At 56.9% G+C, this 23,529-nt stretch overlaps 2 protein-coding genes across 2 annotated transcripts; both read left to right on the top strand.

Moving 5' to 3' along the window:
• The first annotated feature begins 5,301 nt into the window (after nucleotides 1-5,301).
• On the top strand, nucleotides 5,302-13,728 carry BPI (bactericidal permeability increasing protein). The gene is made up of 15 exons (XM_027895063.1): nucleotides 5,302-5,451; nucleotides 6,406-6,520; nucleotides 7,048-7,176; nucleotides 7,613-7,768; nucleotides 8,109-8,172; nucleotides 10,074-10,137; nucleotides 10,601-10,692; nucleotides 10,857-11,033; nucleotides 11,243-11,302; nucleotides 11,411-11,578; nucleotides 11,869-11,936; nucleotides 12,181-12,223; nucleotides 12,579-12,642; nucleotides 13,120-13,196; nucleotides 13,390-13,728. The coding sequence occupies exons 1-15, from the start codon at nucleotides 5,337-5,339 to the stop codon at nucleotides 13,435-13,437; spliced, it is 1,440 nt and encodes a 479-aa protein (XP_027750864.1). The 5' UTR covers nucleotides 5,302-5,336; the 3' UTR covers nucleotides 13,438-13,728.
• A 912-nt stretch (nucleotides 13,729-14,640) lies between these two features.
• Nucleotides 14,641-21,045, top strand: CDK5RAP1 (CDK5 regulatory subunit associated protein 1). The gene is made up of 13 exons (XM_027895013.1): nucleotides 14,641-14,867; nucleotides 15,438-15,541; nucleotides 16,004-16,038; nucleotides 16,743-16,843; nucleotides 16,963-17,173; nucleotides 17,940-18,060; nucleotides 18,346-18,576; nucleotides 18,822-18,919; nucleotides 19,024-19,079; nucleotides 19,194-19,324; nucleotides 20,130-20,279; nucleotides 20,659-20,799; nucleotides 20,930-21,045. Exons 2-13 carry the CDS (start codon nucleotides 15,464-15,466, stop codon nucleotides 21,008-21,010), a joined length of 1,434 nt encoding a protein of 477 aa, XP_027750814.1. The 5' UTR covers nucleotides 14,641-14,867; nucleotides 15,438-15,463; the 3' UTR covers nucleotides 21,011-21,045.
• The last annotated feature ends 2,484 nt before the right edge of the window (nucleotides 21,046-23,529 follow it).

The raw sequence follows: 23,529 nt of genomic DNA, 5'->3' as shown, positions 1-23,529 counted from the left end.
CGGCCGGTCCCCGCTCCGCGGGCGGCTCTTCCCGGCGCCGGCGCCTCCGGAGCCGCGGGCGGGGGCGGGCAGCCCCGGCCCCCCCGGCCCCCTCCGCCCGCCGCGCCTCTTCTAGGGGAAAAAAAAGAAGAAAAGAAAAAAAAAAAGAAGGGTAAAGAAAGAAAAGACTAAGAAAGAGCGATCGGGGCGGGGCGGGGGAGGGGAGGGAGGGGGCTGGAGGGGGCGGCCCGGGGAGCGCCGGGGGGGCCGGGGGGCCGCTTCCCTGTGCCCGCCGGAGGGAGCCCCCCGTGCGCTCCCGAGTTGTGGCTCCCCCGAGGGGGCTCTCCCTGCGCGCCCCCGCCGGTGGTTTGGGGGCGGCCCCCGGCGGGATGGGATGGGGTGGTGTAGGGAGTGTAAGACCCCCGGAGAAGGAAGCCTTGGGGGTGGCAGGAGAGGCTGCACTGGGGGGCCTCCCACAGCCCACCCAGTTACCCAGCCCCCGATGAGCTGCAGGCAGGGGGTCCTGGAATACACTGGGAACATGCAGAGCTGCATGTGTGTATGTATGTGTGCAATGTGTTCATACATGCAGTGTCTGGGGGGATTTTCTTCTTTTCCAATCCACCCCAGCCAGGCAGGGTTGGTGTGATCCCCAGCGCTGGTCTGTGTCCCATATGCATCCCGTGGCTCCCAGTTCCCATTCTTGAGTTGCTCCAAAAGCACAGCAGCAGGACAGTGAGTACCTCTCGGGGGACTTTGAGCTGTTCCAGGGATGGGAAGGACCTACTGAGGAGAGGGATCGTGGGATTCAGCAACAAGAGCTGTACGAAAACAACCAGCGTGTGAGCCAAAGCCACAGATTTGGTGTCTCCTCAGGCAAAGTGCTGCTCTGCACAGCTCTGCCAGTCCTGAGCACAGACAGCCAGCCCACCCAGCCACAGGCATGGCGGGCACAGGGTTCCCAGCTCTGCCAGCCCTCTTCATGGGATCCAGCACTCTTAAACCCTTTTGCTCAGGCTGGAGTCATTTCCACTGTTGTGTTCATGGGAATGGGCTCGAGGCTGGGACCGGGGCTGGGAAGGGAGACGGGACAAGGGCGGGTGGGACGACCCCAGCGTGGGCCGCAGGCTGCCGGGGCAGCCTCGCTAACGAACATTTGTCCAGGGATCAGTGAGCGGCCAAAGGACAGGCTGTGAAAACAAGCCGAGACGGGAGGAGGTGCAGCTGGGCTGCTGGCGTGTGGGAGGGAGGACGGCGCCAGCGAGGCCTTCGCGTTTGCTTCCCATTTCCTTGGGAGCTGGCGAGAGCCCTCCCGTCACCCATACGGATCACGAGTGCTGTGAGGGCTCAGGCACCAGGGGTTGTGCAGGTGGGCAGAAGCTTGGCCGTGGGGACAGGGCTGAGCTCACACAGAGCTCCCTGCAGGGCTGGCCCTTGGCTCCCAGCCTCCTGCCCGGGATCCCCAGTGCCAGCTGGGGCCAACCGGGCAGCTCCCCCTCCCCACCAGCAGCCAATCGCTCCTGTAATTGTGTTAGCTCACTTACCAGCTTCAGGCTCTTTGTAGTTCCTCTGAGAGCGGGGGAGCATGAGCTCAGGGCTGTGACCTCCTTTAATTGTGTAGTCACCTCTGAAATGAGCCCAAGAGCTTGCCTTGGCTCTCGCACCTCCTGACGGGCACCAGGCTGAGGGCAGGGAGGAAGGCAGTGTGACTGACCGGGTCATGGCACCAGCACAATGGATCATCCCTCTGTGGCATTGGTAAGCAGGAAGGGACAGATGTGGAGCTGAGCCCAGAGGGATCCCACCACCTTGGCACTGAGAGCAGCAGCTCCCCACCTGCACCCTGTGAAGGCACTGAGCGTGGCTGTGTCCAGCCCTGCATCCCTTCATCCCCCAAAGCAGCTCCCCATGCCCTCCTGCAGCCTCAGACAGTGAGGCTCAGAGCTGGGAGTTGGAGTGTTGGGGAGTGAGTCTGCCCAGCAAGAGGCAGAGCTCTTTGGGGCCTCATGGGTGCCCCTGGGGCCCCTGGGGCCCCTGACCCCATGAGCTCACCCTCCTCTGCTGCTCCCGTTCTCCATGTCCTGTTTGTCCCGAGCAGCTGCTGGGACAGGCTGCATGTGGCCTCCTGCCCTGCCCCTCCGCCGGCACAGAGCCACCATTCAGATCCCCCCGGGGCTCTGCCCGAGGTCACCATTCCTGCATTTTTATTTTTACTTTTTTGCAAAATCAACCCCCTTGGCCCTCTGCATCCCCCTTTGTCTCCCATGAGGCTCCCAGACCCTGTGTCATGAGCTGGCGTGCTGCGAGAGGAGCCCGCCTGTCTGGGGGAAGGCAACCCTTGGTGTGGGGAGACACACTGACTGCAGTGCCGGTCCTGGGGGTCCCCTGGGATGTCACTGCGATGTTGGGGTGGAAGGAGGGTAAGGGCAGTGAGCCCAGCATGAGGGTTGGTCTCTGTGGCTGGGCTCCTGGCGGACCCTATGTCCCCACACCCGGTGTCCTTGCCTGCTGCTGGCCATGCCCTGCAGGGCTCTGGCTGTGTGAGCTCTGGGGTCCCCGGGTGTCCCCGCTGACTGTGTTTGATGAAACGGTCAGGGCTGGCGTCAGCAGCGACCCCACGCTGGCCTAGAGCCCTCCCAGCTCCAGGAACAGCCGTGGCTGGGTCACGCTGAGCCTGCAGCTGGGAAAACAACCACGGAGCAGCCCCCACATGTCCCCCAGATGTATTTTTAGATGCTGCTGGGTCAGAGGCTGTCAGGGACGTGCAGGTGACAGCGGGCAGCATCAGGCTGGCAGGGACACCACAGATGAGGCAGTGGGCAGGAACCGCAGCTCCCCACAACTTGATGTTGACACTGTTTCTGTGAGCTCTGGTGAAGTCCCTGCTGGTCTAGGGACGACCACAGTGGCCACAAGTCCTGTTCACAGCCCAGTTCTGTTGGTGACAGTGAACTTGTCCTGGCTGGAAATGGATGTGGGAGGTTTTATTTTGAGCTGTTGAGTTTTCTTTCCAAGTTCCCTCCAACCCCAGCCGGGCTGCTCTCGCTTTCCATGCCGAGTCCCTGGGTTTTCCCCGGCGTTTCCCCAGCCCACATGCCCCTGCCGGTGGAAGGCTGGTGAGCAGCAGCAGTGCTGCCTCTGGCACCGGCACACGCCATCCGGGGAATTCCCAGGGTGTTTATGGCACCTCGGGACACAGATGTGTCCGGATTTCCTTGCGGATGGAAAACGTGCCGGGATGTCCTCGCTCACCAAAGCGGTGCTGCCCCAGCCCAGCCCCTGTGGTCCCTGGGTAATCCTAGCACGTGGTTCCAGGGCGGTTTGGGCCATTGTATCACGGGAGAGATGTGGAAAGAGCTGGGGCAGGATGGGGAACTGCCTGCACGTGCCGAGGAGTGTGTGGAGCCAGAGGGAGCCCTGACCTGGGGAGCAAGGGGTGTCCTGGGGACAGCAGGGAGCAGTGTTCTGATCTGGGCAGGGAACAGTTGGCAACACAGGAAAGGGAATTACTGCAAGTTCCTGCCCTCCTGGGCTACTGGCTCCCATCTGACCATGGCCCGTTCCTTCTGCAGCAGCCTGGGGGGACTGGGGGACTGGCCTTTCCCCAGCAGAGGAGCCCTTGCACTCCTGGAATGGGCAGAGCAGTTCGGCAGGAGAAGCCTTTTCCCATCTGAAAGGTTGAGTCAAACAGGGCAGGATTTCACGCTCAGTTGCTTCTGCCATCCCTTGCAGGAAGCACTACGAGGATCAGCCTGTGTATAAAACTTTAAATGTGGTTTTGGCTGTTCCTTACCAAACACGGGAGTGTTTGGTTAGGGTTCAGCTCTTTGTAGGCTTTTTTCAGTTCAAAATTTGCTCAAATCCAGGGGGAATACTTCCTGGTTTTGCTTCCTATATGTGCTGCTCCCTATAATATTTTATTTCTCCTCATGGAAGATGTTCTGATTCCTCAGTGCTCCTCCTGAACATCTTGACTGCTGGTTTGAAGTAGCCCTGTTGAGGTGGGGTGTCATCACGGGAGGTTTGGGAGCTCCTCCTCTGAAACAAGCCAGCCCCAGCAAAGAGCTGCTGATGGGTGACAGGAAGGGTCACGGTGCTGCAGAGGATGTGAGCGAGGATTTGGCTTTTCACCCTTCTCCTCTGCCCTTGGCTGCTTCTTTTTGGGCAAAAGGAACTCTGTCCACAGGCTTCTGGCTCCCAGGGATGGATTGGGCTGGCACTGAGGATCACAGCCTGTGGATGGTGGTGAGCATCTGTGGGACACGGCTCTGCCCTGGACGGTTTGTCCCTCTCTGAAGGTGCCATCCTTGCCATGTCCCTTCCTCCCTGCACTGGGTCTCAGAGCTTACAGTGACTGCAGTGCCACTTTCCAAAGCTGTGGCCACTCATACAGGCCTGGTGGCATTTGCTGGGTGCCTGCCAGGCAGCCTGCAAGTGACCTCACCAAAAGCTCATGGGAAGAAGGGCAGAGGGCAACCGAGCACACTGTTCTCTCCATCCCTGCTCTCCACGTGCCGAGTTTCTCCAGCACAGACACTCTGTGGCCCCATCCCTTGGGGTCTCCTGGGGCTGTAGCACCGAGGGATGGCCATGCTGTGCCAGTGGCTGTGCTTGAGCAACAGCTGCATTTCACAACATCCTTGCTTGGCTCAGGGATGTTGCCTCTGGCAGCCAGGACTTCCCTGGATCCAGCATGAGATCTGCCTGCATCAGCAGCTGCGGGTTTCCTGTGCCTGGACCCCAACAGGAAATGAAAGTAACTGAATCATTTCTTCTCCCCTCACCTCTGTCCTCCAAGGAGAGACCAGCCAGCCCAGCTCTCCCAGCTGGGGGCCACAGGGGTGCTCCCCCCTTGCCCCTACCTGCCTGCCCCCAGCTCCTGCCCCTTTCTCCAGTCATTGTGACAAGAGCTGTGACCTGTCAGGGCCCCAGAAGTGTTGTCTTTGGGGCTTGATCCTGGAGTGATGGATGTATCCTCCTGTGCATGCCTGTGCCAGGGCTGTGGGGTGCACGAACGTGTCTCTGTCGGGCTCTGCTGCCAAACCCAGCTCTGCTCCACTGAGCACCTCCTGCTGCTGCCGCACGCAGGGACTGACAGAGAGCTGGAAACTGGGCTGTTGCCTCTCAGTTTCCACTGCCCCTGCCCTGCCTTTGATAAGAGGCACCAGCTGTGCTGCTGGGTGCAGGTGCCACGGTGCCAGTGGCACAGAGGAGCAGGGCGGTGGCCAAGCAGGAAGCCCTGGGGATCTGGGGACGTCCCGCGTGGCTCCACACGCCTCCCTCGCCAGAGGTTCCCGTTTTGGCAGGGATATAAAGGTGGTGTGGGCAGGGAGAGCACGGCACTGCAGGAAGCCGGGATGGGAGTGCAGAGCCTGGCAGTGGCTTGCAGGGCGCTGGCCTTGTGCCTGGCACTCACCACAGCCACCAACCCCGGCTTTGTGGTGAGGATCACCCAGGCAGGCTTGGACTACGGTGGGTTCTGCTTCTGATTTCTCTCCTTGCAGATGAGCTGGTGGCAGAGGGGCGGGGCTGGGCCTCCTGTGAGAAGCGCAGGGTCCTGGGGCAGGATGGGGATCCTCAGCCAGGGGTGCCCATGTGGAGAGCACAGGGTCCTGGGGCAGGATGGGAGAATCCTTGGGCAGGGGTGCTGAATGCGCCATCACTCAGGGCTTCCCCTTTTACACCCATCTGCCCCCCTCACCCCCCAAGCTTGATGGAGCCCCTGCAGAGGAGACCAGACCTGTGGGGTCTCGGGGAGCTGCACCCAGGTATTGAGGGAGGGCTGGTCCCATGGCACATGTCCGGGCAGCTGAGCCATGAGCCCTGGAGGAGGGAGCTGTGGAGGAGAAGAGGAGGTGGGGAGCTGCAGGGGAGGGCAGTGACAGAGATGGATGGGCCCTGTGCTGGTTTTATCGAGGCAGGCAGAGCCCTGGCTCCAGCAGAGCACAGTTATGGATTGAAATACACTGTGTGAGAAACAGCTCATTTACCTGGCAGCTCTGCCAGCCATGTGGGAGAGGACGTGACTCCCCTTCCCAGACAGAGGCAGGGAGGCATCAGCACCCACTGATGCCATGCTGCTCTTTAGGACGTTGGCTCCATGCAGCTTCTCCTACTGGCACTGAGCATGGAGCAGCCTGGTGCCTGGGACCTCCTGCCCTCCTCATGGGGTGCACAGCCTGGAGAGAGAGGACTGGGACCTCTATCTCCTTTCTTTGACCACCACCTCGCCCTGGGGCTTGCAAGCAGGACAGCAGGCAACATTGCCTGGGTGCCCACAGGGCTGGCTCTGTACAGGGAGACTAACTTTAAAGCCAGCCTGGGAGGTGGAAAGCATCACCTGGATGATCCTTCCACTGCACACCCAAAGTGTGCTCCAGCTCCTGTGGCAGCGGTGGCAGTGATGCTCTCCCTGTGTCCCTGCAGCCCATCAGCATGGAATCGCGATCCTGGAGAAGGAGCTGGCCCAGCTGACGCTGCCAGATATCTCGGGTGACTTTCGTGTCTTGCGTGTGGGAAAGGTGCACTACGAGCTCTCCAGGTGAGCCCTGCCAGCGCCCAACCCAGGGGATGGGCAGCAAGGGTGGGGAGGGCAGGGACCCCCTGGAGCAGCGAGGAGCATCCTGTCCCCTCCACAGCTCCCTGAGAGGTTGACCCTGTCCTTAGTACAGGCAGAGATGTTTCTTCTTCACCCCCTATCCAAAGGGAAAGAGGGAGCTGGGGTGATAGAACTATAGGTGCGGGTGGATTTTGTGAAATCAAAGTCCAGGTGGTGGAGTTGCTCATGGGACTAGGGCCCCCCATCTCCACACAGAGGAGGAGTCCAGCCCCTGTGGATATCCCAGCTCCCTGCTGCCTCTGCTCCTGCTGCACGGGTTTTGGAGCTGCCATCTGTGTGGCTGCAAGGGCCGTGTTCCCAAAAGCACCACTCTGCTCTGAGTGCCCCTGCCAGGCATAGCCTGGCATAAACTGGAGCTGGGGCACTGCAGTGACTCCCCAGCCGTGTGCTTGTGAGTGAGCCCCCACCGTAACATAACTTTTCTCTTCCTTCTGTTCGTTTATTTTCAGACTGCGCCTTCGCAATTTCCACTTGCCGTACTCACGGATTTCCCCTGTCCCCAACGTGGGCCTGCAGGTCTCCATCTCCAACGCCTTCGCCGAGCTGGATGGGGACTGGAGGGTGAAGATGCTCTTCATGTGCGTGCCCAGCTCCTCCTCTCCCTGCTTGGGTGCTCAGTCCATGTCTCCCTCTCTGGATCTGGACAGGTTTTTCCTCCTCTCCCTCTTCCAAGTGTTTCAGGCAGCTGTTACTTTGCTGCCCCAGATATGATGGATAAAACAGGGTGGGAGGCAAGAACAAGGCACATGATGGGAGAGCTGTGCATGGACTCTCAGGTGTCTCTTCCACCTCCCCTACTTGCTCTCATTCTCCTCTATTTAAAGGTTACCTTTCCTAGTTCATGTGCCAGTGAAATTTGTTTTCCCTAAGTTTAACAACTTTCCCAGTCTCCTCTGGATGCACCATACAAGGAGCAGTCTGAGTTAGACAGATCCATCCCGGAGCTGATTTGAGGTCCCTTCATCAGGCCTTGGCACTGAGAAACATCCTGTTCTCATCCCCCTCTCCCCTCAGCCGGGACCACGGCTCATTTGACCTGAAGGTGGAGAATGTCTACATCAAAATCAGCCTGAGGCTGGGCAGCGACTCCGCTGGGAAACCCACCATCAGCACCTCAGATTGCAGCACCCGCATCTCCAAAGTCCGGGTGCTCTTTTCGGGCAAATTTGGGTATGTAACTTCACTGGGAGATCTGGAAACTCTGTGTGTTGGTCCATTTGCCAACATGTTGGTGTATCTGAGCTTGCCAGGTCTAAAATCTGGCCTGAATTTCTCCTTCTGTGGGTGCACATTTAAGGGTGTTGGGGGTGGTTAAGGCACATACCAGACTTTTGTGGTTTACCAGCAGGTCTGTTTGCAAATGTAAATCTTGAGGCAAAGCCAGATGTCAAATTGGTGTGGGAATGATGTTCCCAAGGTCCCACATCTCTAGGGTCTCCCTTTCCTGGGCACATACTTCTGCAGCAGTAGCTGAGCTAGAGACAAAACTCCTCTCTGCGTTTCTCTGCAGGTGGCTTTACAACCTCTTCCACAGCGCTATTGAGTCCAAGTTCAAGAAGATTTTGGAGAGTAAGGTATGTGAGCAGTGGAGGGCAGGGCTCTGGGTTTTTCTGATGGTCTTTAGCCCTCACTTGTAGCTGATGTGCTGGAAGGATCAGAGCAGATGTAGGGATGTAACTAGAACCAGAGCATGGGGCTGTGTTGCCAATTTGGTGAAAACCAGAGGAACGGGCATTGCAGGCTCCGTAGCATCGTGTGTCTCAGGCTGAATTTGAAACCTGAAGTCTTTGCCAAAGCACAGTAATTGGTTCCTAATTAACAAAGACTTTTCTTTCCATGTGGTCAGTTAATTAGATCTTATGCCTCAGCCAAACTCAGTGTAACAGAGGGAACCTGATCAGAGCTGTCCTTTAACCAGCCGTGCTCTGGAGGGCTTTGGGGAGCACTGGGGAGGGAAACTCTCACTCCTGGATTTCAGGCACTTGCTGTTTTGTTTTACGGAGGGGGGGTCAGGGAGCCCCGGTACCCCCGCCTGGTACAGACGCCGACACGCAGGAGACCTGCAAGGAGACATGGAAACAAGCTGTTAGCAATAATTACTACAAGGATAACTGGCATGAGTTACAGCCTCCCTGGATGTGAACCTTGCTCGGGAAGGAGGCAGTTGGAGAACAGGCAAATCCCACTCCTGAGGCAGATCCCACCCTGCCCAGGCACTATTGCCAATACCACGCAGTGCCTTTCCCAAGGCCCCTGGGGGCTGGGACAGCAGATGGCCTGGCAGCAGGAGCCACACTGGGACTCAGAGGCCTTTTCTGCTGCTTTGCCCCCTCGAAGGAGGGCAGCTCTGGAACTGTGAGGGGCAAGGGGCAGGAGAGGGCAGGGGCTGGGAGTGCACTGCACTGGAGCAACCCCCCCTCCCTGGCACAGCCCAGTCCTGATCCAGCCTGGGCAGCTCGTGTCTGCCTCCTGCTCTCACTGCACATGCTTGGACAGTCCTCGTGCCCCCAGTGCTGAGGCACCATTCCCAGGGAGATCCAGGTCACAGGGAAATCCAGGTCACAGGGAAATCCAGGTCACAGGGAAATCCAGGTCACTGCAACCAGGGCTGTGTTTATGTCTGTCTGCAGCAACATCCTTGCAGGCAGCAATGGGGCTTTTCCAGCACAGACAGACAAATATTGCTGGGCACAGGGAAGAGCAGCAACCTGCTGTCATTAAGGCCATGCCCAAGGCTCTGTCCCTCCTCCTCCCTGGCACTGCCCAGCCAGCAGCTACATCACTGTCAGCGTGGTCACTGCCCTTCCACAGTGCTGCATCTCGCCATCAGCTCTGTGGGCTCCATGCCTGCTCAGAGAGATGATGGCTGGATCCTGCTGGTGGTTTCTGTGATAATACAGGGAAAACACTGGAAGGAGCTTTGGAGATTTTCTCAGCCACCTGCAGGACTGTGCCCTGCAGTAAATTTCCTGGGTTAAATCCTCACTAATGCCAGGGCTTCAGCCGGGTATGACAGCAGCAGAGGGATGTGCTCTTCTGTTCCTGGCATAGAGCTGGAGGAGCTCAGGAAAGCTCAGCTACAGTGCAATCAGGGCTTCTGCCCCTGTCGGGCAGGTTAACCCCTTCAGTTGCTCTGCTTTGGCCAAGTCCTGGCAGCTCATGGTTCATTCCCACACGGGCCAAAGGAAAACACTGAAGGCACATGAAGGATTCTGTCCAAGGGCCTCCCTGGAGCTGAATCTGCAGAGGGGAAATTGCTGCAAACAGATGTTTTCAGGTATAGACCCTACTTGTGTCTTGGACACTTAATGTGCTGCCTGCTGAATGGAGGCAATCATCACGGTGTACTCTTTTATTTAAGCAGGCTTTGTTAAGGAATAAACCCAGCAGCAGGCAGCGGAGCAGGGAGTGTGGCCTCGGCTCTGATGGGGGCTGTGACCTGGCTGCCCCTGCTCAGTTCCTTTCCCTCACACAGGTCTGTGACAGCGTGGCCAAGTCTGTGCACAGTGAGCTCCAGACGTACATGCGGACCCTGCCAGGTACCGGGGGGCTGCATGGGAGTTTAGGACCAGTTTTTCCTAGCCTTTCCCAGCCTTAGGACAGCATTTTACCTTGTGCCCTCTCTCTACCTCCTTGTATTGCTGTACCCAAGCTGGGAGCTGGGGAGCACCTCATCAGCAGAGACATGTCACTGTGCACCCTCCCTGGCTGTGAAGGCCCCTCCAGGAGCTGTGCCCCAGGACTGGCAGGGGCTCGGGCTGCCCTAGCAGGGGCACCCAGGACATTCCTCAGGTCCAGGAGTTGCTTTGCATGGCTGAGAGGCAGTCAGGAGGAAAATGGGATTTTTTGCTTCTAAACAGAAGCAAGCACACATGCAGCTCGTACTGGGCTGATGCACCAGCAAGCCGAGGTGCAGCACTGCCTGAATGCCAGTCAAGGTGATCTGCTCCCAGATTTCCACACCATCTCCCTCTTGCTCACCTCTCTGCCTTGTGTTTACAGTCACAGCCACGATAGACGCCAGGACTGGGATTGATTACTCCTTCGTGGCACCCCCAGTTGCTACTGCCCAGTCCCTGGACACGGGTCTGAAGGTGAGAGGCTGCCCTGGGGAGACTTGATTTGGTCGATGCCGTTGCCACAGGCGGGTGGGTAACGAGGTTTTGGTACCTGCTGCAAACGCTGTTTGCCAGCCCGCGTCAGCAGCTGAGCCCCATCGCTATTTACCCTCCTCCTCCAACTCTCTCCCTTCTCCCAGGGTGAATTCTACTCCCTGGCCCACCGCTCCACTGCCCCCTTCTCCCCGCTGCCGCTGTCCTTGCCCTCGGATCACGATCGCATGGTTTACTTCGGGGCCTCCAGCTACTTCTTCAACACAGCCGGCTTTGCCTACCACAGCTCTGGTGCGCTGGTCTGGGAAATCACGGATGCCAAGGTGAGCGGTGAAGGGGGGATAGGGCCGGTCTCGAGCCACTGGCAGGGATTCCATCTGCTGAGGAGCTCTGGTGGCAGCCAGTGGTCTTGGAGAACCCCCAGTGGAAGAGCTGGGGGCTGTGGGATGGGGCTGGGCTGGGTGGGGACAGGTGGGCTCACGAGGGCTCTGCTGTGCCGCATTGCCCCAGCATGACAGTCCTCTCCCCACAGATCCCAAAGGATGTTGACTTCCACTTGAACACCTCCACCTTCTCAGCCTTCGTTCCCCAGGTGAGCAGTCCAGCCCTGCCTCCCCAAAGCACCTGTACACAGAAGTGTTCTCCCCACAGGAGCTGAGGTTTGTGCTGCTGTCCCCACCCTGTCCCCACTCCCGTGCAGCTGGAGCAGATGTACCCAAATATGCCGATGAAGCTCAGGCTGTCCACTCTCACTGCCCCGTTCCTGAACATTGGGCCAGAAGGAATCTCACTCAAGCCCGTTGTAGATGTCCAGGCTTATGCCATCCTTCCCAACTCCAGCCTGGCTCCTCTCTTCGTCCTCAGCCTGGTGAGTCCATGAACAACCTGCAGCAGTGAGGCAAAGATGGGACTCTGAGCTGTGCTCAGTCCTGTTGCCCAGCTCCTGCCACGGGAGGTGCCACGTGCTGTCCAGAGGCAGTGGGGGTCCCCAACAGAACAATACCCAGCTGACAAATGCCCTGTTCAATGCTGGGTGCAAACATGCCCCTGGGTGGGCAGCAGTCCTGCTGTGTTTCAGCTGGTCAGAGCTGTTTCCTGGGTGTCTGGTTTGGGGGGAGGTGGGATGAGCACTGCTGGAGCTCTGCACTCTCTGCCCAGACAGGGAACGTGTCCGCTGTCATCGACGTGAGATCTGGCCACATAGTTGGGAGCCTGAATGTGGGCAGGTACGGAGGGGAGCGGCCACTGCTGGGCAGGGGGAGGCTGGGGATGTTTCTGTTTTTGGCTCCCAGGGACAGAGAGCGGGTGGGGAGGTCCCAGGGATGTGGACCTGGTGTGGAGGGGATGAGCTGAGGCTGGAGGGAGCAGGATCTGAATGGCCATCAGTGGGTGGAACTGCTCCCTCCCTCGGGACATCCCTGCTCCCTCTGCTGGGACATCCTCCACAGCACCACTTCTGTCCCTGTGCAGGATCAAGCTCTCTCTAAAGGACTCAGTTGTCGGCACCTTCCCGGTAAGTTATCCTTGACCGTGACCAGAGCCCCCAATATGGAGTTGGGAGCCTGATGGGGGGGGCCAAAGAGAGAGCTCATTGCCCCTGCCCCATGACACAGGACCTTGGGGTGCACTCAGGACCCCACACTGATCCTGCCTCAGCCTGCAAGGCTGGGAGAGGATGTGGAACCAGATCTATTGCTGCTCTCACCTCAGCACTTCCTACCCTGCCAGTGCAGCCAGACAAGGCCGCTGGTCTCTGGCAAAGTGTGTGCCCATCCCAGCTCCTCATCCCTTTTTCTCTTCCTAATTATTCTGCACATCTCCTGTCCTGCAGGCTAAAGCTTTTCCTAACCCCTCTGCCCACTCCCCAGGTGCGACTGCTGCAGTCCATAATGAACATCTTTGCTTCTGAAATCCTGCTCCCCCGTCTTAATGGTGAGAACCTGCTGGGGGGAACGAGGGGTGCTGGAGCAGCCTCACTAATTAAGTCCCTGTTGCCAAGGCTGATCCAGGGGGAAAGCCCACAGAGTGTGCAGGAGGTGGCTGGGAAGCGGTGGGAGCCTCTTGCCACTGCGACATGCTCCCAGCAGCACACGCAATGGAAAAAATGAGCCCTGTGCATATCTTAATGCTTTCCAGACCCTCTTCCCCACTCCCTGTTTCCCCTGCCTCTCCAGCAATTTGGGCCTGGAGAGCGGGGCTGGCGGCTGGAGGGGCCCAGGGGGCTATCATGGTACAACACGCAGCCCCCAGCCCTGCTGTGGAGCTTGGGAGGAATTTCCTCTGCCTGCCCTGAGAGCAGCAAGGGGCAAGGAAGGGGCTGGAGGGAGGAAGTGGCTGCCTTCTCTGTGTGGCCAGTGCTCCCTTTGCTCCCCTTCCCATCCCAATGCAGCTGTGTGCTGTCTTTTCCAGCCCGGTTAGATGAGGGTTTCCCTCTGCCACTGCCAGACAGGATAAAGCTCTTCAACACCTTCGTAAGGTTCCACCAGGTGAGTGAGGGGGAGCACCTGGGCCCTTCTGGGGACCATCCTGCCAACCCTGAGCCCCTGCCAGCCACTAAATTAGGCACAGGGGCTGGCAGAGCCATGTGCCAATCCCCTCTCCCTCCTGGAGTGTGATGGGTGCTGGGCAGTACAGCTGTCAGGGCTGGTGGCAGCCCAGAGCTTTCTCTCTTTCTCCCAGAATTTCCTGCTGCTCGGAGCAGACGTTCACTTCCAGCCAAAGGTGTGAACATAAGGCCATGAGGGACCTCCAGCACTGAAAATACCCCCTTGACTCCTTCACCTTCCCCTGCCCCTGGTCCTGCTGCTGGAGCCAAACCCACCAGTGTCCTGCACCACTGCCTTGGCCTGGACTGTGGCCAGGGCAGCAGCACCCCCAGGGCTGAACCCCCTGTCCCCTCACTGGGTCCTCACCCAGTGCTACTGAGAGGAGGGGGTCCCTTGCCCCCAGCCACCCCCTTCCCTCCCTCCCTCCTCATCCCAGGGCCTCTGAGCAGCAATAAAGGCGCTGGCGCCAGGGCCGTGGTGTCACTGTCACTGTCTGTGCCTGGGGCCACACCGGGCTCTCTGCACTGGGCCAGGTGGGAGTGGAGGTGGGAGTGGGACCACCGGGCTCGTCTGTTTCCATTGCTGCAGCTACAGAGAATGACTGGGGGGTGCTGATCAACAAGCCAGAGTGTGCCCAGGTGGCCAAGAAGGCCAGTGGCATCTTGGCTTGCATCAGGAATAGTGTGGCCAGCAGGAGCAGGGCAGTGATTGTCCCCCTGTAGTGGGCACTGCTGAGGTCACACCTGGAAAAAATTCTGTGCCCAGTTCTGGGCCCCTGATTTCAAGAAGGACAGGGAGGGGCTGGAGCGTGTCCAGAGAAAGGAAGCTGGGGAAGGGTCTGGAGCACAGGTCCTGTGAGGAGCAGCTGAGGCAACTGGGGGCTCACGGGAGACTTCCTCACTCTCTACAACTCCCTGAAAGGAGGTCGTAGCCAGGTGGGGGTCGACCCTTTCTCCCAATCAAGCAGCAATAGGATGAAAAGACCTAGTCTTAAGCTGCGCCAGGGGAGGTTTAGGTTGGACATGGGTGAAGAACTTGTTTGCAAAAAGGGTGATTAGATATTGGAATGGGCTGACATGGAGGTGGTGGAGTCATCGCCTCTGGAGTGCTTAAGAAAAGACTGGACGCAGCACTCAGTGCCACATGGTGGTGTTCCGTCATAGGTTGGACTGGATGATCATCTCAGATGATCTCGACGACCTTTCCCGGCCTCATCCATTCCGTCGTTCCGTGGTAGCGGGGCGGGCCCGGAACGGCGGCGGGGCGGAACGCGGCGCCGAGGGGCGGGGGGCGGTGGCCGGGCCACTTTGTCGGCGCACGGCGGGGCCGCCCCGTGCCCGGCCGGCCGGTCCGTCCCCCAAAGCGCCCCCCCAGCCGCGGCCATGCTGCCCGGGGCCCGAGCGCTGCGGGCGGCGGGGCTGCTGCGCCCGCCCGGGGCCGGGCCCTGCACTGGGGCCGCCCGCAGAGCGCGCTGCGGGCCGGGACAGCGGCCGGAGGGGCGCGGGGCCGCGCTGCCCGCGGGGCCCGACCTGCGGCACTTCCTGAGGGCGGCGGCCGGGAAGGAGCCGGGGCCGCCGCCCGAGACGGGCTCTGCCCCCGGGGCCGCCAAAGGTCTGTGGGTCCGCGGGTCTGCGGTGCTCGCGGGGTCAGCCAAGCTGGGGGAAGCGGGTTGTTTGGGAGCGCTGGGGGCCCTGAGACGGTTTTAGCACTAGAAAGAATTTAGTTCTTGGCTCCACACTGGTGTGTCTTCCCCGCCGTGGAGCTGGGCAGGGAGTGGGTTGTGTGTCCCCCTGTCACGGATCTGGGCAGGGAGCAGGCTCTGATTGTGTGTCCCCACCACGGAGCTGGGCAGGGAGGGGGTTCCTGGGCTGGGCTGTCAGCGGGGCTGTGGCGGGGCCCTGGCTGTGGTGACCTGGGGAGGGGACTGTTTTCATTGCCCTGAGAATTGTATCTCAGTAAAGGCACAGTAGCTGCAACCCCCGACCCAGACCTGTCACGCTGCAGAGACATACTCTGAACACACGGGCTTCCCAGAGTGTGTCCTTCGGTCATTCTTTGTGGGCTGCAGGTGAAGGCAGCTGCTTCCCTAACTCCGGTGTGGGATTCAAGGCTTCTTCCTATAGAGAAGGCCACAGAACAGGCTATGGATGGGAGTTGAGCAGGTTCCTGCCTGTGTTGCAGTTTACCTGGAGACCTACGGCTGCCAGATGAACGTGAACGACACGGAGATCGCCTGGGCCATCCTGCAGAGGAGTGGCTATGCCAGGACGAAGGAGCTGGATGAGGTGAGGCAGCACCTTGGCAGCTCTCCTGGAGCACAGGGCTTGGGGGGGGCCTCACGCCCTGGCTGTGCCTGCAAGTCCCAGCTTCCCTCTGGAGTGCAGTCCTGCGGGATGTTGGGATTTTTGCGGAGTGGAGGAAACTACCTAACAAGTGTGGTAGAGAGCTGTGAGTTGTCTTTTTTCTTTAAACTGCTGGGCTCGCTCTCAGTTGCAGAAAGGTTGGACACAGCAGGGTCCTTCTGACTCATCTTTGAGTTTACTTCTATGATGTAGTGGAGGACTGTACTTCTCTTCTCTTACTTTCTTGCACCTCTGTTTGGTGAAACCCGCTGTGTGCTCAGACTGGTCTTTTTGCCTGACTTAAATGAGTTTTATAGTCTGCCTCTTCAGATTACCCAGGCAGGGCATGAGAAACTTATCATTTGGCTTTTACGAATTCTTCCTTTTTTGTTGCTTTCAATTCAGGCAGATGTGGTTCTCCTTGTCACCTGTTCCGTGAGGTAAGGAAACTTTTGTCGCTGCTGGTTTTGGACAGTTTTAAAGGAATTTCGGTTTGAAAATCAAAGCAATAAATGTGATGTGTGAGGAAAGGAGTGTGCAGGTGTGAAAGTGACTTTTTAGCTGAGGGTAGAGCTGGCTAATGCCATGATTTACAACATTATTTGTGCTATGAATTGCTTTTCTGCGTAGTGAGAAGTTGTTTGCTAGTGCAAGCTCTGTGTACGTGCCATGAGCAGTGAGAGACCTGCACAGTCAGAGCTTTAATGATTTTATTTGTTCATATACTGTTTTCTCTTGAAGTGGGTGTCTAGTACAGGGTCTGTACTTCTGAAATGCGAGAAATACAGTTAGGGGCAATTTGATATAAATACAAAGGGAACTTTGCTTGCTTTTTTTGAATGGGGAAGATCCTGAATTGTCATTGCTCATTGTCACTTGCAGTGCAGCTCATACTGTGCCTACAGTACTTTTTCTCCCCAAGAGCTTAGCCTGTTGTTTCTGCAGTGTAGATGCTTCCAAACAAGTAAAGTGATAATAGATAAGATCAAGTTAAGACATAATCCCCATACCACAAGTGGCTTGCCATCGGGTCTGTCAGGTGGATGATTCACTCCTTCAGCTGAATTCTCCTCAGAAGGCGCTTCAGGCTGGGGCACTGTTAAAAGTGCAACAGCTGGAACCGCCAGTTTTCCTGGCTCCCCAGGGAGAAGGCAGAGCAGGCCATCTGGAACCGTCTGCAGCACCTCAAGGCGCTGAAGGCCCGGCGGCAGCAGGCTCGAGCCCCCCTGCGCATCGGGATCCTGGGTACCACCTCTGGCAACACCCGCCTTTTCCGTGGGGGGAAAGCAGCTGGGAAGGGCTGCTGGAAGGGGGTGTGATGGGGTGGGCACTGCCTCATGGGGACCCTTCTCCTTTGCCTGCAGGATGCATGGCCGAGAGGCTCAAGGAGGAGATTCTGCACAGGGAGAAGCTGGTCGATGTCGTGGCAGGCCCTGACGCCTATCGTGACCTGCCCCGGCTGCTGGCCGTGGCCGAGTCTGGCCAGCAAGCTGCCAATGTCCTGCTGTCCCTAGATGAGACTTATGCAGACATTCTGCCTGTCCAGACCAGTGCAGGTGGCACGACAGCGTTTGTGTGAGTACCTTTTCCCAGGGCTTGTTTCTGTGGCGCCGGTTTGGGAATCTGCTGTGCAGAGCAGACGTGCCGGTGACAGCAGCTGCCCAGGAGATGCAGTGCCTGGCTGCACTTGCTCCCGGCAGCCCAGAGGCATGAATTTACCAGAGTGTGTGTCTGCTGCTGCTTCACTGCGTGGCTGAGTCCTGGAGAGCCTGCCCTGAGCTCTGGCTGTCAGGGACTTCTCTCCCTCACCTTTGGGAATGCTGAGTGTCTCAGCTTGATGCTGCACTGAGTGATTTCTGTCCCACTGATGTCTGTGCATCTCTCATCCCCTGCCCTAGGTTATGCTATTTATTCTTCTAATCCTCCACACATTGTAACTTCTGTTGATTTTACTTCTGTTTGTTTAGTTTTGATAATAACACTCCCAAACATGAAACCACACTCTGCTCTGTGTGGCCGTAGCATATGAAAGGACAGAATTGCTCTCTGCAGGACAGTGGGATGCAGAAGGACCTTTGATCACTGCCAGGCTGCAGTGGAAGTCTGTGCCTTATTCGTTCCAACTTTCTTGGGAATGTGCATGAAAAATCGGGAGCTGTTAGCTCAGGGCAAGCCAAAAGCAGGGTGGGTGGAGGAGAGTGTGGGAGTTGTGCCCAGAGCTGGTCTGTGTGCAGAGCTGGCTGGAGGCAGCAGTGCTGGACACAGAGCAGGGCAGGATGCAGCATGGATGGTTCTTGCAGAGCAGTCACAGAGGTGTGACACGTGGTTTCCCTCTGGGCAGATCCATCATGCGGGGCTGTGACAACATGTGCACCTACTGCATCGTGCCCTTCACCCGAGGCCGGGAAAGGAGCCGCCCCATCACATCCATCCTGCAGGAAGTGAGGATGCTCTCGGATCAGGTGAGGCAGAGCCTCCTCCCCCCTGTCCCAAACCGTGGGAGGAAGGGTGGTTCTTGGTGGCAGTGCTTTCAGTGATACATTTAACCAGTGTCACTGCCTTTGCCAGCAGAGGTGAGGTTACCCTGGGGTTCCACCACTGATTTTTTGATTCCTCTTGTAATACTCCATGACAGACAGGGAAAGGAGGGCTTCCCTTGGAAACTCCTTCAAGTAAAACCATGACTGCCCTTGCAGCTTGTCCATCCTGCCAGGGCTATATCTTTTCCTCTCTTGTTTGTTTTGTAGGGAGTGAAAGAAGTGACCCTCTTGGGTCAGAATGTCAACAGCTACAGAGACCTGTCTGAGGTGCAGTTCCAGTCAGCAGCTGCCCCAGGCCTCAGCCGTGGCTTTAGCACAGTCTACAAAGCCAAACAGGGAGGTTTGCGCTTCACACACCTGCTGGACCAGGTCTCTAGGATTGACCCAGAAATGAGGATCCGTTTCACCTCTCCACACCCCAAGGATTTTCCTGATGAGGCAAGTGTAAAATAAACACCTGGACCTCTGCTTGCAGGCGGGCAGGCAAGCTCTGAACTGTGAGATGTGGGCTGTGCTGTCTTCCCAAAGGGGATGTGGAATCCCAGCCTGGGAACAGCAGTTCCTGGGACAGAGATGCTGAGGCTAAAGCCTGCAGGTTTGCAGTTTGCTGGTTTTTACCCAGGCACTCTTGGGACCCTGGTAGAGTTGAGCTGTCTGTGACATCTCCTGGTCACTTACCACAGGTCCTGCAGCTCATCCGGGAGCGACACAACATCTGCAAACAGCTGCACCTCCCAGCCCAGAGTGGGAGCACACGAGTGCTGGAGGCCATGCGGCGAGGGTGGGTCACCCCGAGGGGAGCCCTGGGCCCTGCCCTCTGATTTGGGGTGCTGGTTTCTCCTCACCTGTTTGTTGGTTTCCAGTGAGCGAATCCATTCATTGCAGATACACAAGAGAAGCGTATTTAGATCTGGTGCACCACGTGCGTGACTCCATCCCAGGTGGGTGTTCCCTTTGACATCGTCCCAGCTCAGCACAGCTGTATCTCACTGTCCTTTCCTGAGTGAAGCATTCCCCTCTTCCAGGAGGGAAGTGTACAGCTGTGTCTCTTACAGGAGTGAGCTTAAGCAGCGATTTCATCGCTGGGTTCTGTGGGGAGACAGAGGAAGATCACCAGCAGACCGTGTCCTTGCTGAGGGAAGTCCGCTACAATGTTGGCTTCCTGTTTGCCTACAGCATGAGACAGGTGAGAGCAGGACCTGGTGGAGAAGGCTGTTATCTCTGGGCATCTCACCTAACTACTCAGTGCTATTTCTCACAATAACAGTTTTTAAAAGCTGTTGAAAATCATACCCAAAGACTTGGTATATTGGTAGATTTTTTTTTCTCGCAGGCAGGACTTGTAGGATGTGTGGTTCTGCAAGGGCTTTTGTTGTACCTGGGAGGCTTCCAGCTCCTCTGTGGAATGTCAGGGTTGGTTACTGCTTGGTGACCTGGCTCTGCAGATGCTCCAGAGTGATTGTAGGGAAGCACCTCTGTCTGCAGAGACTCAGCTGCTGGTGCATTATTTGCTCATGGATGGAGCTGGGCTGGAGCCCAGTTATAGGGACTGTCAGTTGAGTCAGAAGGTATTTGCATGAGAAGAGTGGATACTAGATAAGTCCCCATTAGAATGCTCTGCAGAGTGTATGATGCTGATGGGAAGAGGACAGGAGGTTGGGAAACATAAGGAAGCAAAGGAATATAGATCACGTTTCAGCACATGGGACTAGAACTAGAAGAATCCATTGCCTCTCCTTGTGGGCAGGCAGGCACAGGCACATCCCACTCAGTGCCCTACACCAAACCTTCTGCCTACAAGGTGGAGCAGAAAGATACGAGGAACTCGAGGACTCGGCTGGTGCTGAGCACCTGGAATAATTCCTTTGCGAATACAAACATACACATGTGGGAAGCCGCTGGTGGAAGAGCAGCAGAGCTGGCTGGGGTCAGCCAAAGCTCTGAGCTCAGGATGGGTGTTGAGGGGCCGCACTGGCTTCGTGTGTTTGCAGAAGACCCGGGCGTATCACCGGCTGCAGGACGATGTGCCCACGGACGTGAAGAAGCGGCGGCTGGAGGAGCTCATCTCTGCCTTCCGAGAGGAGGCTGCCACAGCCAACGCAGCGCTGGTGGGGCAGGAGCAGCTGGTGCTGGTGGAGGGGGTGAGTGCCTGCAACCAAGTGGTCCTTCCTCTTCCCCTCTTGCTGGCCCTGTGCAGAGCAGTCACCTTCCCTTCTCACTTTCTCCCAAGACTGTTTCTTCACCCTTAAGCAGACAGCTTGATTTTTCCAGAGCACTGAGCTGAGCACAAAGGATGGGATCGGTTAGGGATGTGTCTCTGGCCAAGCACAGAATTAGTGCTTTGGTGTGTGAGTGTCACCCAGGAACTCTGGCCACAGGGTTCTGTTCCAGGGGTTGCTTAATGGCGTGGAATGTGCGTTTAACACCGTCAATAGCGCTCAATTAATTCCTGAGGCAATAAAGCCCAGCAGTGAATCGGAGCGATTGCCATGCAGGTAATGTTCCCTGTCCTCCTTCCAGCCCAGCAAGCGCTCTGCCTCGGAGCTGTGTGGGAGGAACGACGGCAACATCAAGGTGATCTTCCCCGATGCCGAGCTGGAGGACGCTGCGGACCGCGGGGCTCTGGGCAGAGCCCGGCCGGGGGACTACGTGGTGGTGAAGGTGACCTGCCTGCAGTGCTCCTTTCCTTGCACGGTGCTGTTCTCTAGAGTAGCTGCTGCCAGAAGAACCTAAAATTGAGTGGATCCTCCCCAGCTTTCCCATGCCTGAGGACCTGTGCTGTTCCTTTCAGGTGACCTCTGCCAGCTCGCAGACCCTGAGGGGAGTTGCGCTCTGCCGGACGACCCTGTCCCGTGCTGCTGCCTGTCGTTGAGGGTCCCTGGATGGAAGCAGCACATTTTCTCCAGGGAGAAACAAGAAAGTGTTGTCAGGTGGAGATACGGTAGAAAACAGGGAGATATATGTATATTGAAATATATTTGTGAAATAATAAAATACATATATATTTCTGCTTTGGCCACAACGTACCCCTCATAGATGCGTGCGAGTTCGTAGGCCAAAGGTGTGTGTGAACTTGCCAAACACAATTACTGTGTGTTTTGACTTGCTCTGAGGCTTGACCCACCCTCACAGGGCTGCAGGTCTCTCCTCTGACTGCGACAACATCATCTAACACAGCCCAGCCTGAGAGATGCGTGTGCAGAGCAGGTCCTTCCTACAAGCTGGGCTGAAATGTAGGAGATGCAAAAGCTGGTAGTGCCTGAAAAATACAGCTCCAGTTAGCTGCTGGAGAATGGTAGGGGTACTGCCAAAGGGGACAAAGAACTGAAAGAACAGGAGAATATTGATGAGTTTTTTTCCAAATATTGGCAAAAGGCTTGGAAAGGGGAGGCAAGAACCCGCACCATGCTCATGTGCTGAAATGTCACGCTGGAATGTGGAATGCAAAATGGTGTTTAGTGTGCACCAGTGAATCTGTTGTGTCTGAGGCTGAGGGAATGCAGACTGGGGAAGATTGGATCTCGGCTACAGAGGTTTTCCTTGTCTGCAGGCCTGGGGGATGGCATGGGAAGAGCTGGCTGCCAGCCAAGGGTCATCTTCTGGCCTCTTAAAACTTAGGGTGCAGCTTTGTAATCCAAACATCCCTTTGCTCACTAAAGAAGTGGTTGTACTGATTTAAATGGCCAGTAAGTTCTTTAAGTGCATCTGACAGCTCCTTGTTTTCATCAGCCTGCAGCTGACCCCAGCTGCTCTGTGTCACATTCCAGCCTGCTCTGCAAAATTCAAACAAGGACCTGTGACCTGCACTCATGAGTAAACTGATACGTGAGAAAGGATCACCCCTTTTCATGCAGATCATCATGTCATTAGAAAAAAATCTTGTGAAAGGCTCTATCCAGTGACCAGTTTTGAAGGAACAGCTGGTAGCAGAGCAGTCTTACATGAATTTGCAGAATTTTTAAATAAACATGAAAGGGTTTTGCTCGAAAGCCTTCTCTCCTGCTCAGCTCTTTCTGGGCTATAATTGTATCTCTTTGAAAACAGCATGGTTCACTGAATATTCATTAGATTTCAAGAAACAAATACATTTTGCTTATTATCTCAGTGCTGAGTCCCTTCTCCTAGAAGTGAATCTGCACAGTCAGCACAGTCCCTGTGGGCTCTGAGGTGCTGACAGGCACACGGGAAAGTGTCTTCTGCCCGAGTTCACAAACCAGGGCCTGGGCCTCTGCTGCCCGGTGAGGGTGAACCTTTGGCACGGGAGGTTTTTCAGGACGAGGCAGGAGTTTCGGTTGAAATCCCAAAGGAAGCAGCAGGATGTATAAGCATCACCCCTCAGAAGTGACCAGTGCTGAGGCCAACATTTGTGTGGCTAATTAACCCTGCTGGATAGTGGCCCAGTTTGACTGCCCTGTGACAGCTCTTCAGCTCATATTTTCCAGGCATTTTGGGACCGCGGTCCAATCCAGCACCTCTGGAAAGGGCTGACACTCACCTTTCCCTGCTCATTTTGACCTTCTCCCCACGAGCACCTCTTCCAAGTGGGAAATGCAGACCGCGGTGTGCCCTCCCCCCTCCATCCTGCTATGAGGACATCTGCGGCCGTTTTACAATCATTATTTTAAGAGCGGGAGACTAATGAGGAGGAGAGCTGGGTTTTACATTTTGATGAGGAGGTGATAATGCTCAGTGCTCGGCCTCCCCAGGGAGCCGTAGCACTCGCCATTTGCTTTGCCTTTTTAGTTTTTATAGGCCTCGGGAATGAAGACTGAGGTTTTAAGGCAGCAAAGCATCCATTAGGAAGTGCTTACGGTGACCTTGGAGACTGAGTCAGTTCTTTGGCACCGCCTGAAAGCAGGCATGTGTTGTTTTTCTTGAGGGCTGGAGGTGGGATGCAGTTTCTGTGTCTCCTGTCAGATTTGCTCCCCGAATCCGGCTGCTGGGAAAGCTGAGCTCGCGCCTCGTGCTCATTCATTCTTGCACGTTTCTGTTCCCAAGGGACGAGAGCCCTGAACTCCCCCGGACCTCACATTTCCCACGCTGATGTTCACCTGTGCCTTCTGCAGGTGCAAGTGTTGCCCTCCCAGCCAGTCGTGCCCTGGTTACACCCATGGGCAAACACCTCCGGAGGCATTTGGCGGATCAGGTTTCCCAGCACAGACCTGAAGTGGTGGGATGACATTTACTTTCCAGGCAAGCCGTGCCCCGAGGCATCTCCTGACACCGGGATTTCGTAACACACGGCCTGTGCTTTCCTTTATGCTGGCAGGGTGTGAAGGCAAGGCTGGACATCCCCCTCACACACAAATAGCTTCACCTGGCAGAAAGGTCGCTGTCAGGGAGAACAAGAGCTTATTTGTTCCCTGGAGCCCCCTCAGAGAATGAATCTGT

Source organism: Empidonax traillii, unplaced genomic scaffold, assembly GCF_003031625.1.
Source record: "Empidonax traillii isolate 1590-97213 ecotype Southwest subspecies unplaced genomic scaffold, ASM303162v1 scaffold448:size1359114, whole genome shotgun sequence".
NCBI classification, from domain to species: domain Eukaryota; kingdom Metazoa; phylum Chordata; class Aves; order Passeriformes; family Tyrannidae; genus Empidonax; species Empidonax traillii.
This window is presented reverse-complemented; position numbering and strand designations above follow the sequence as displayed.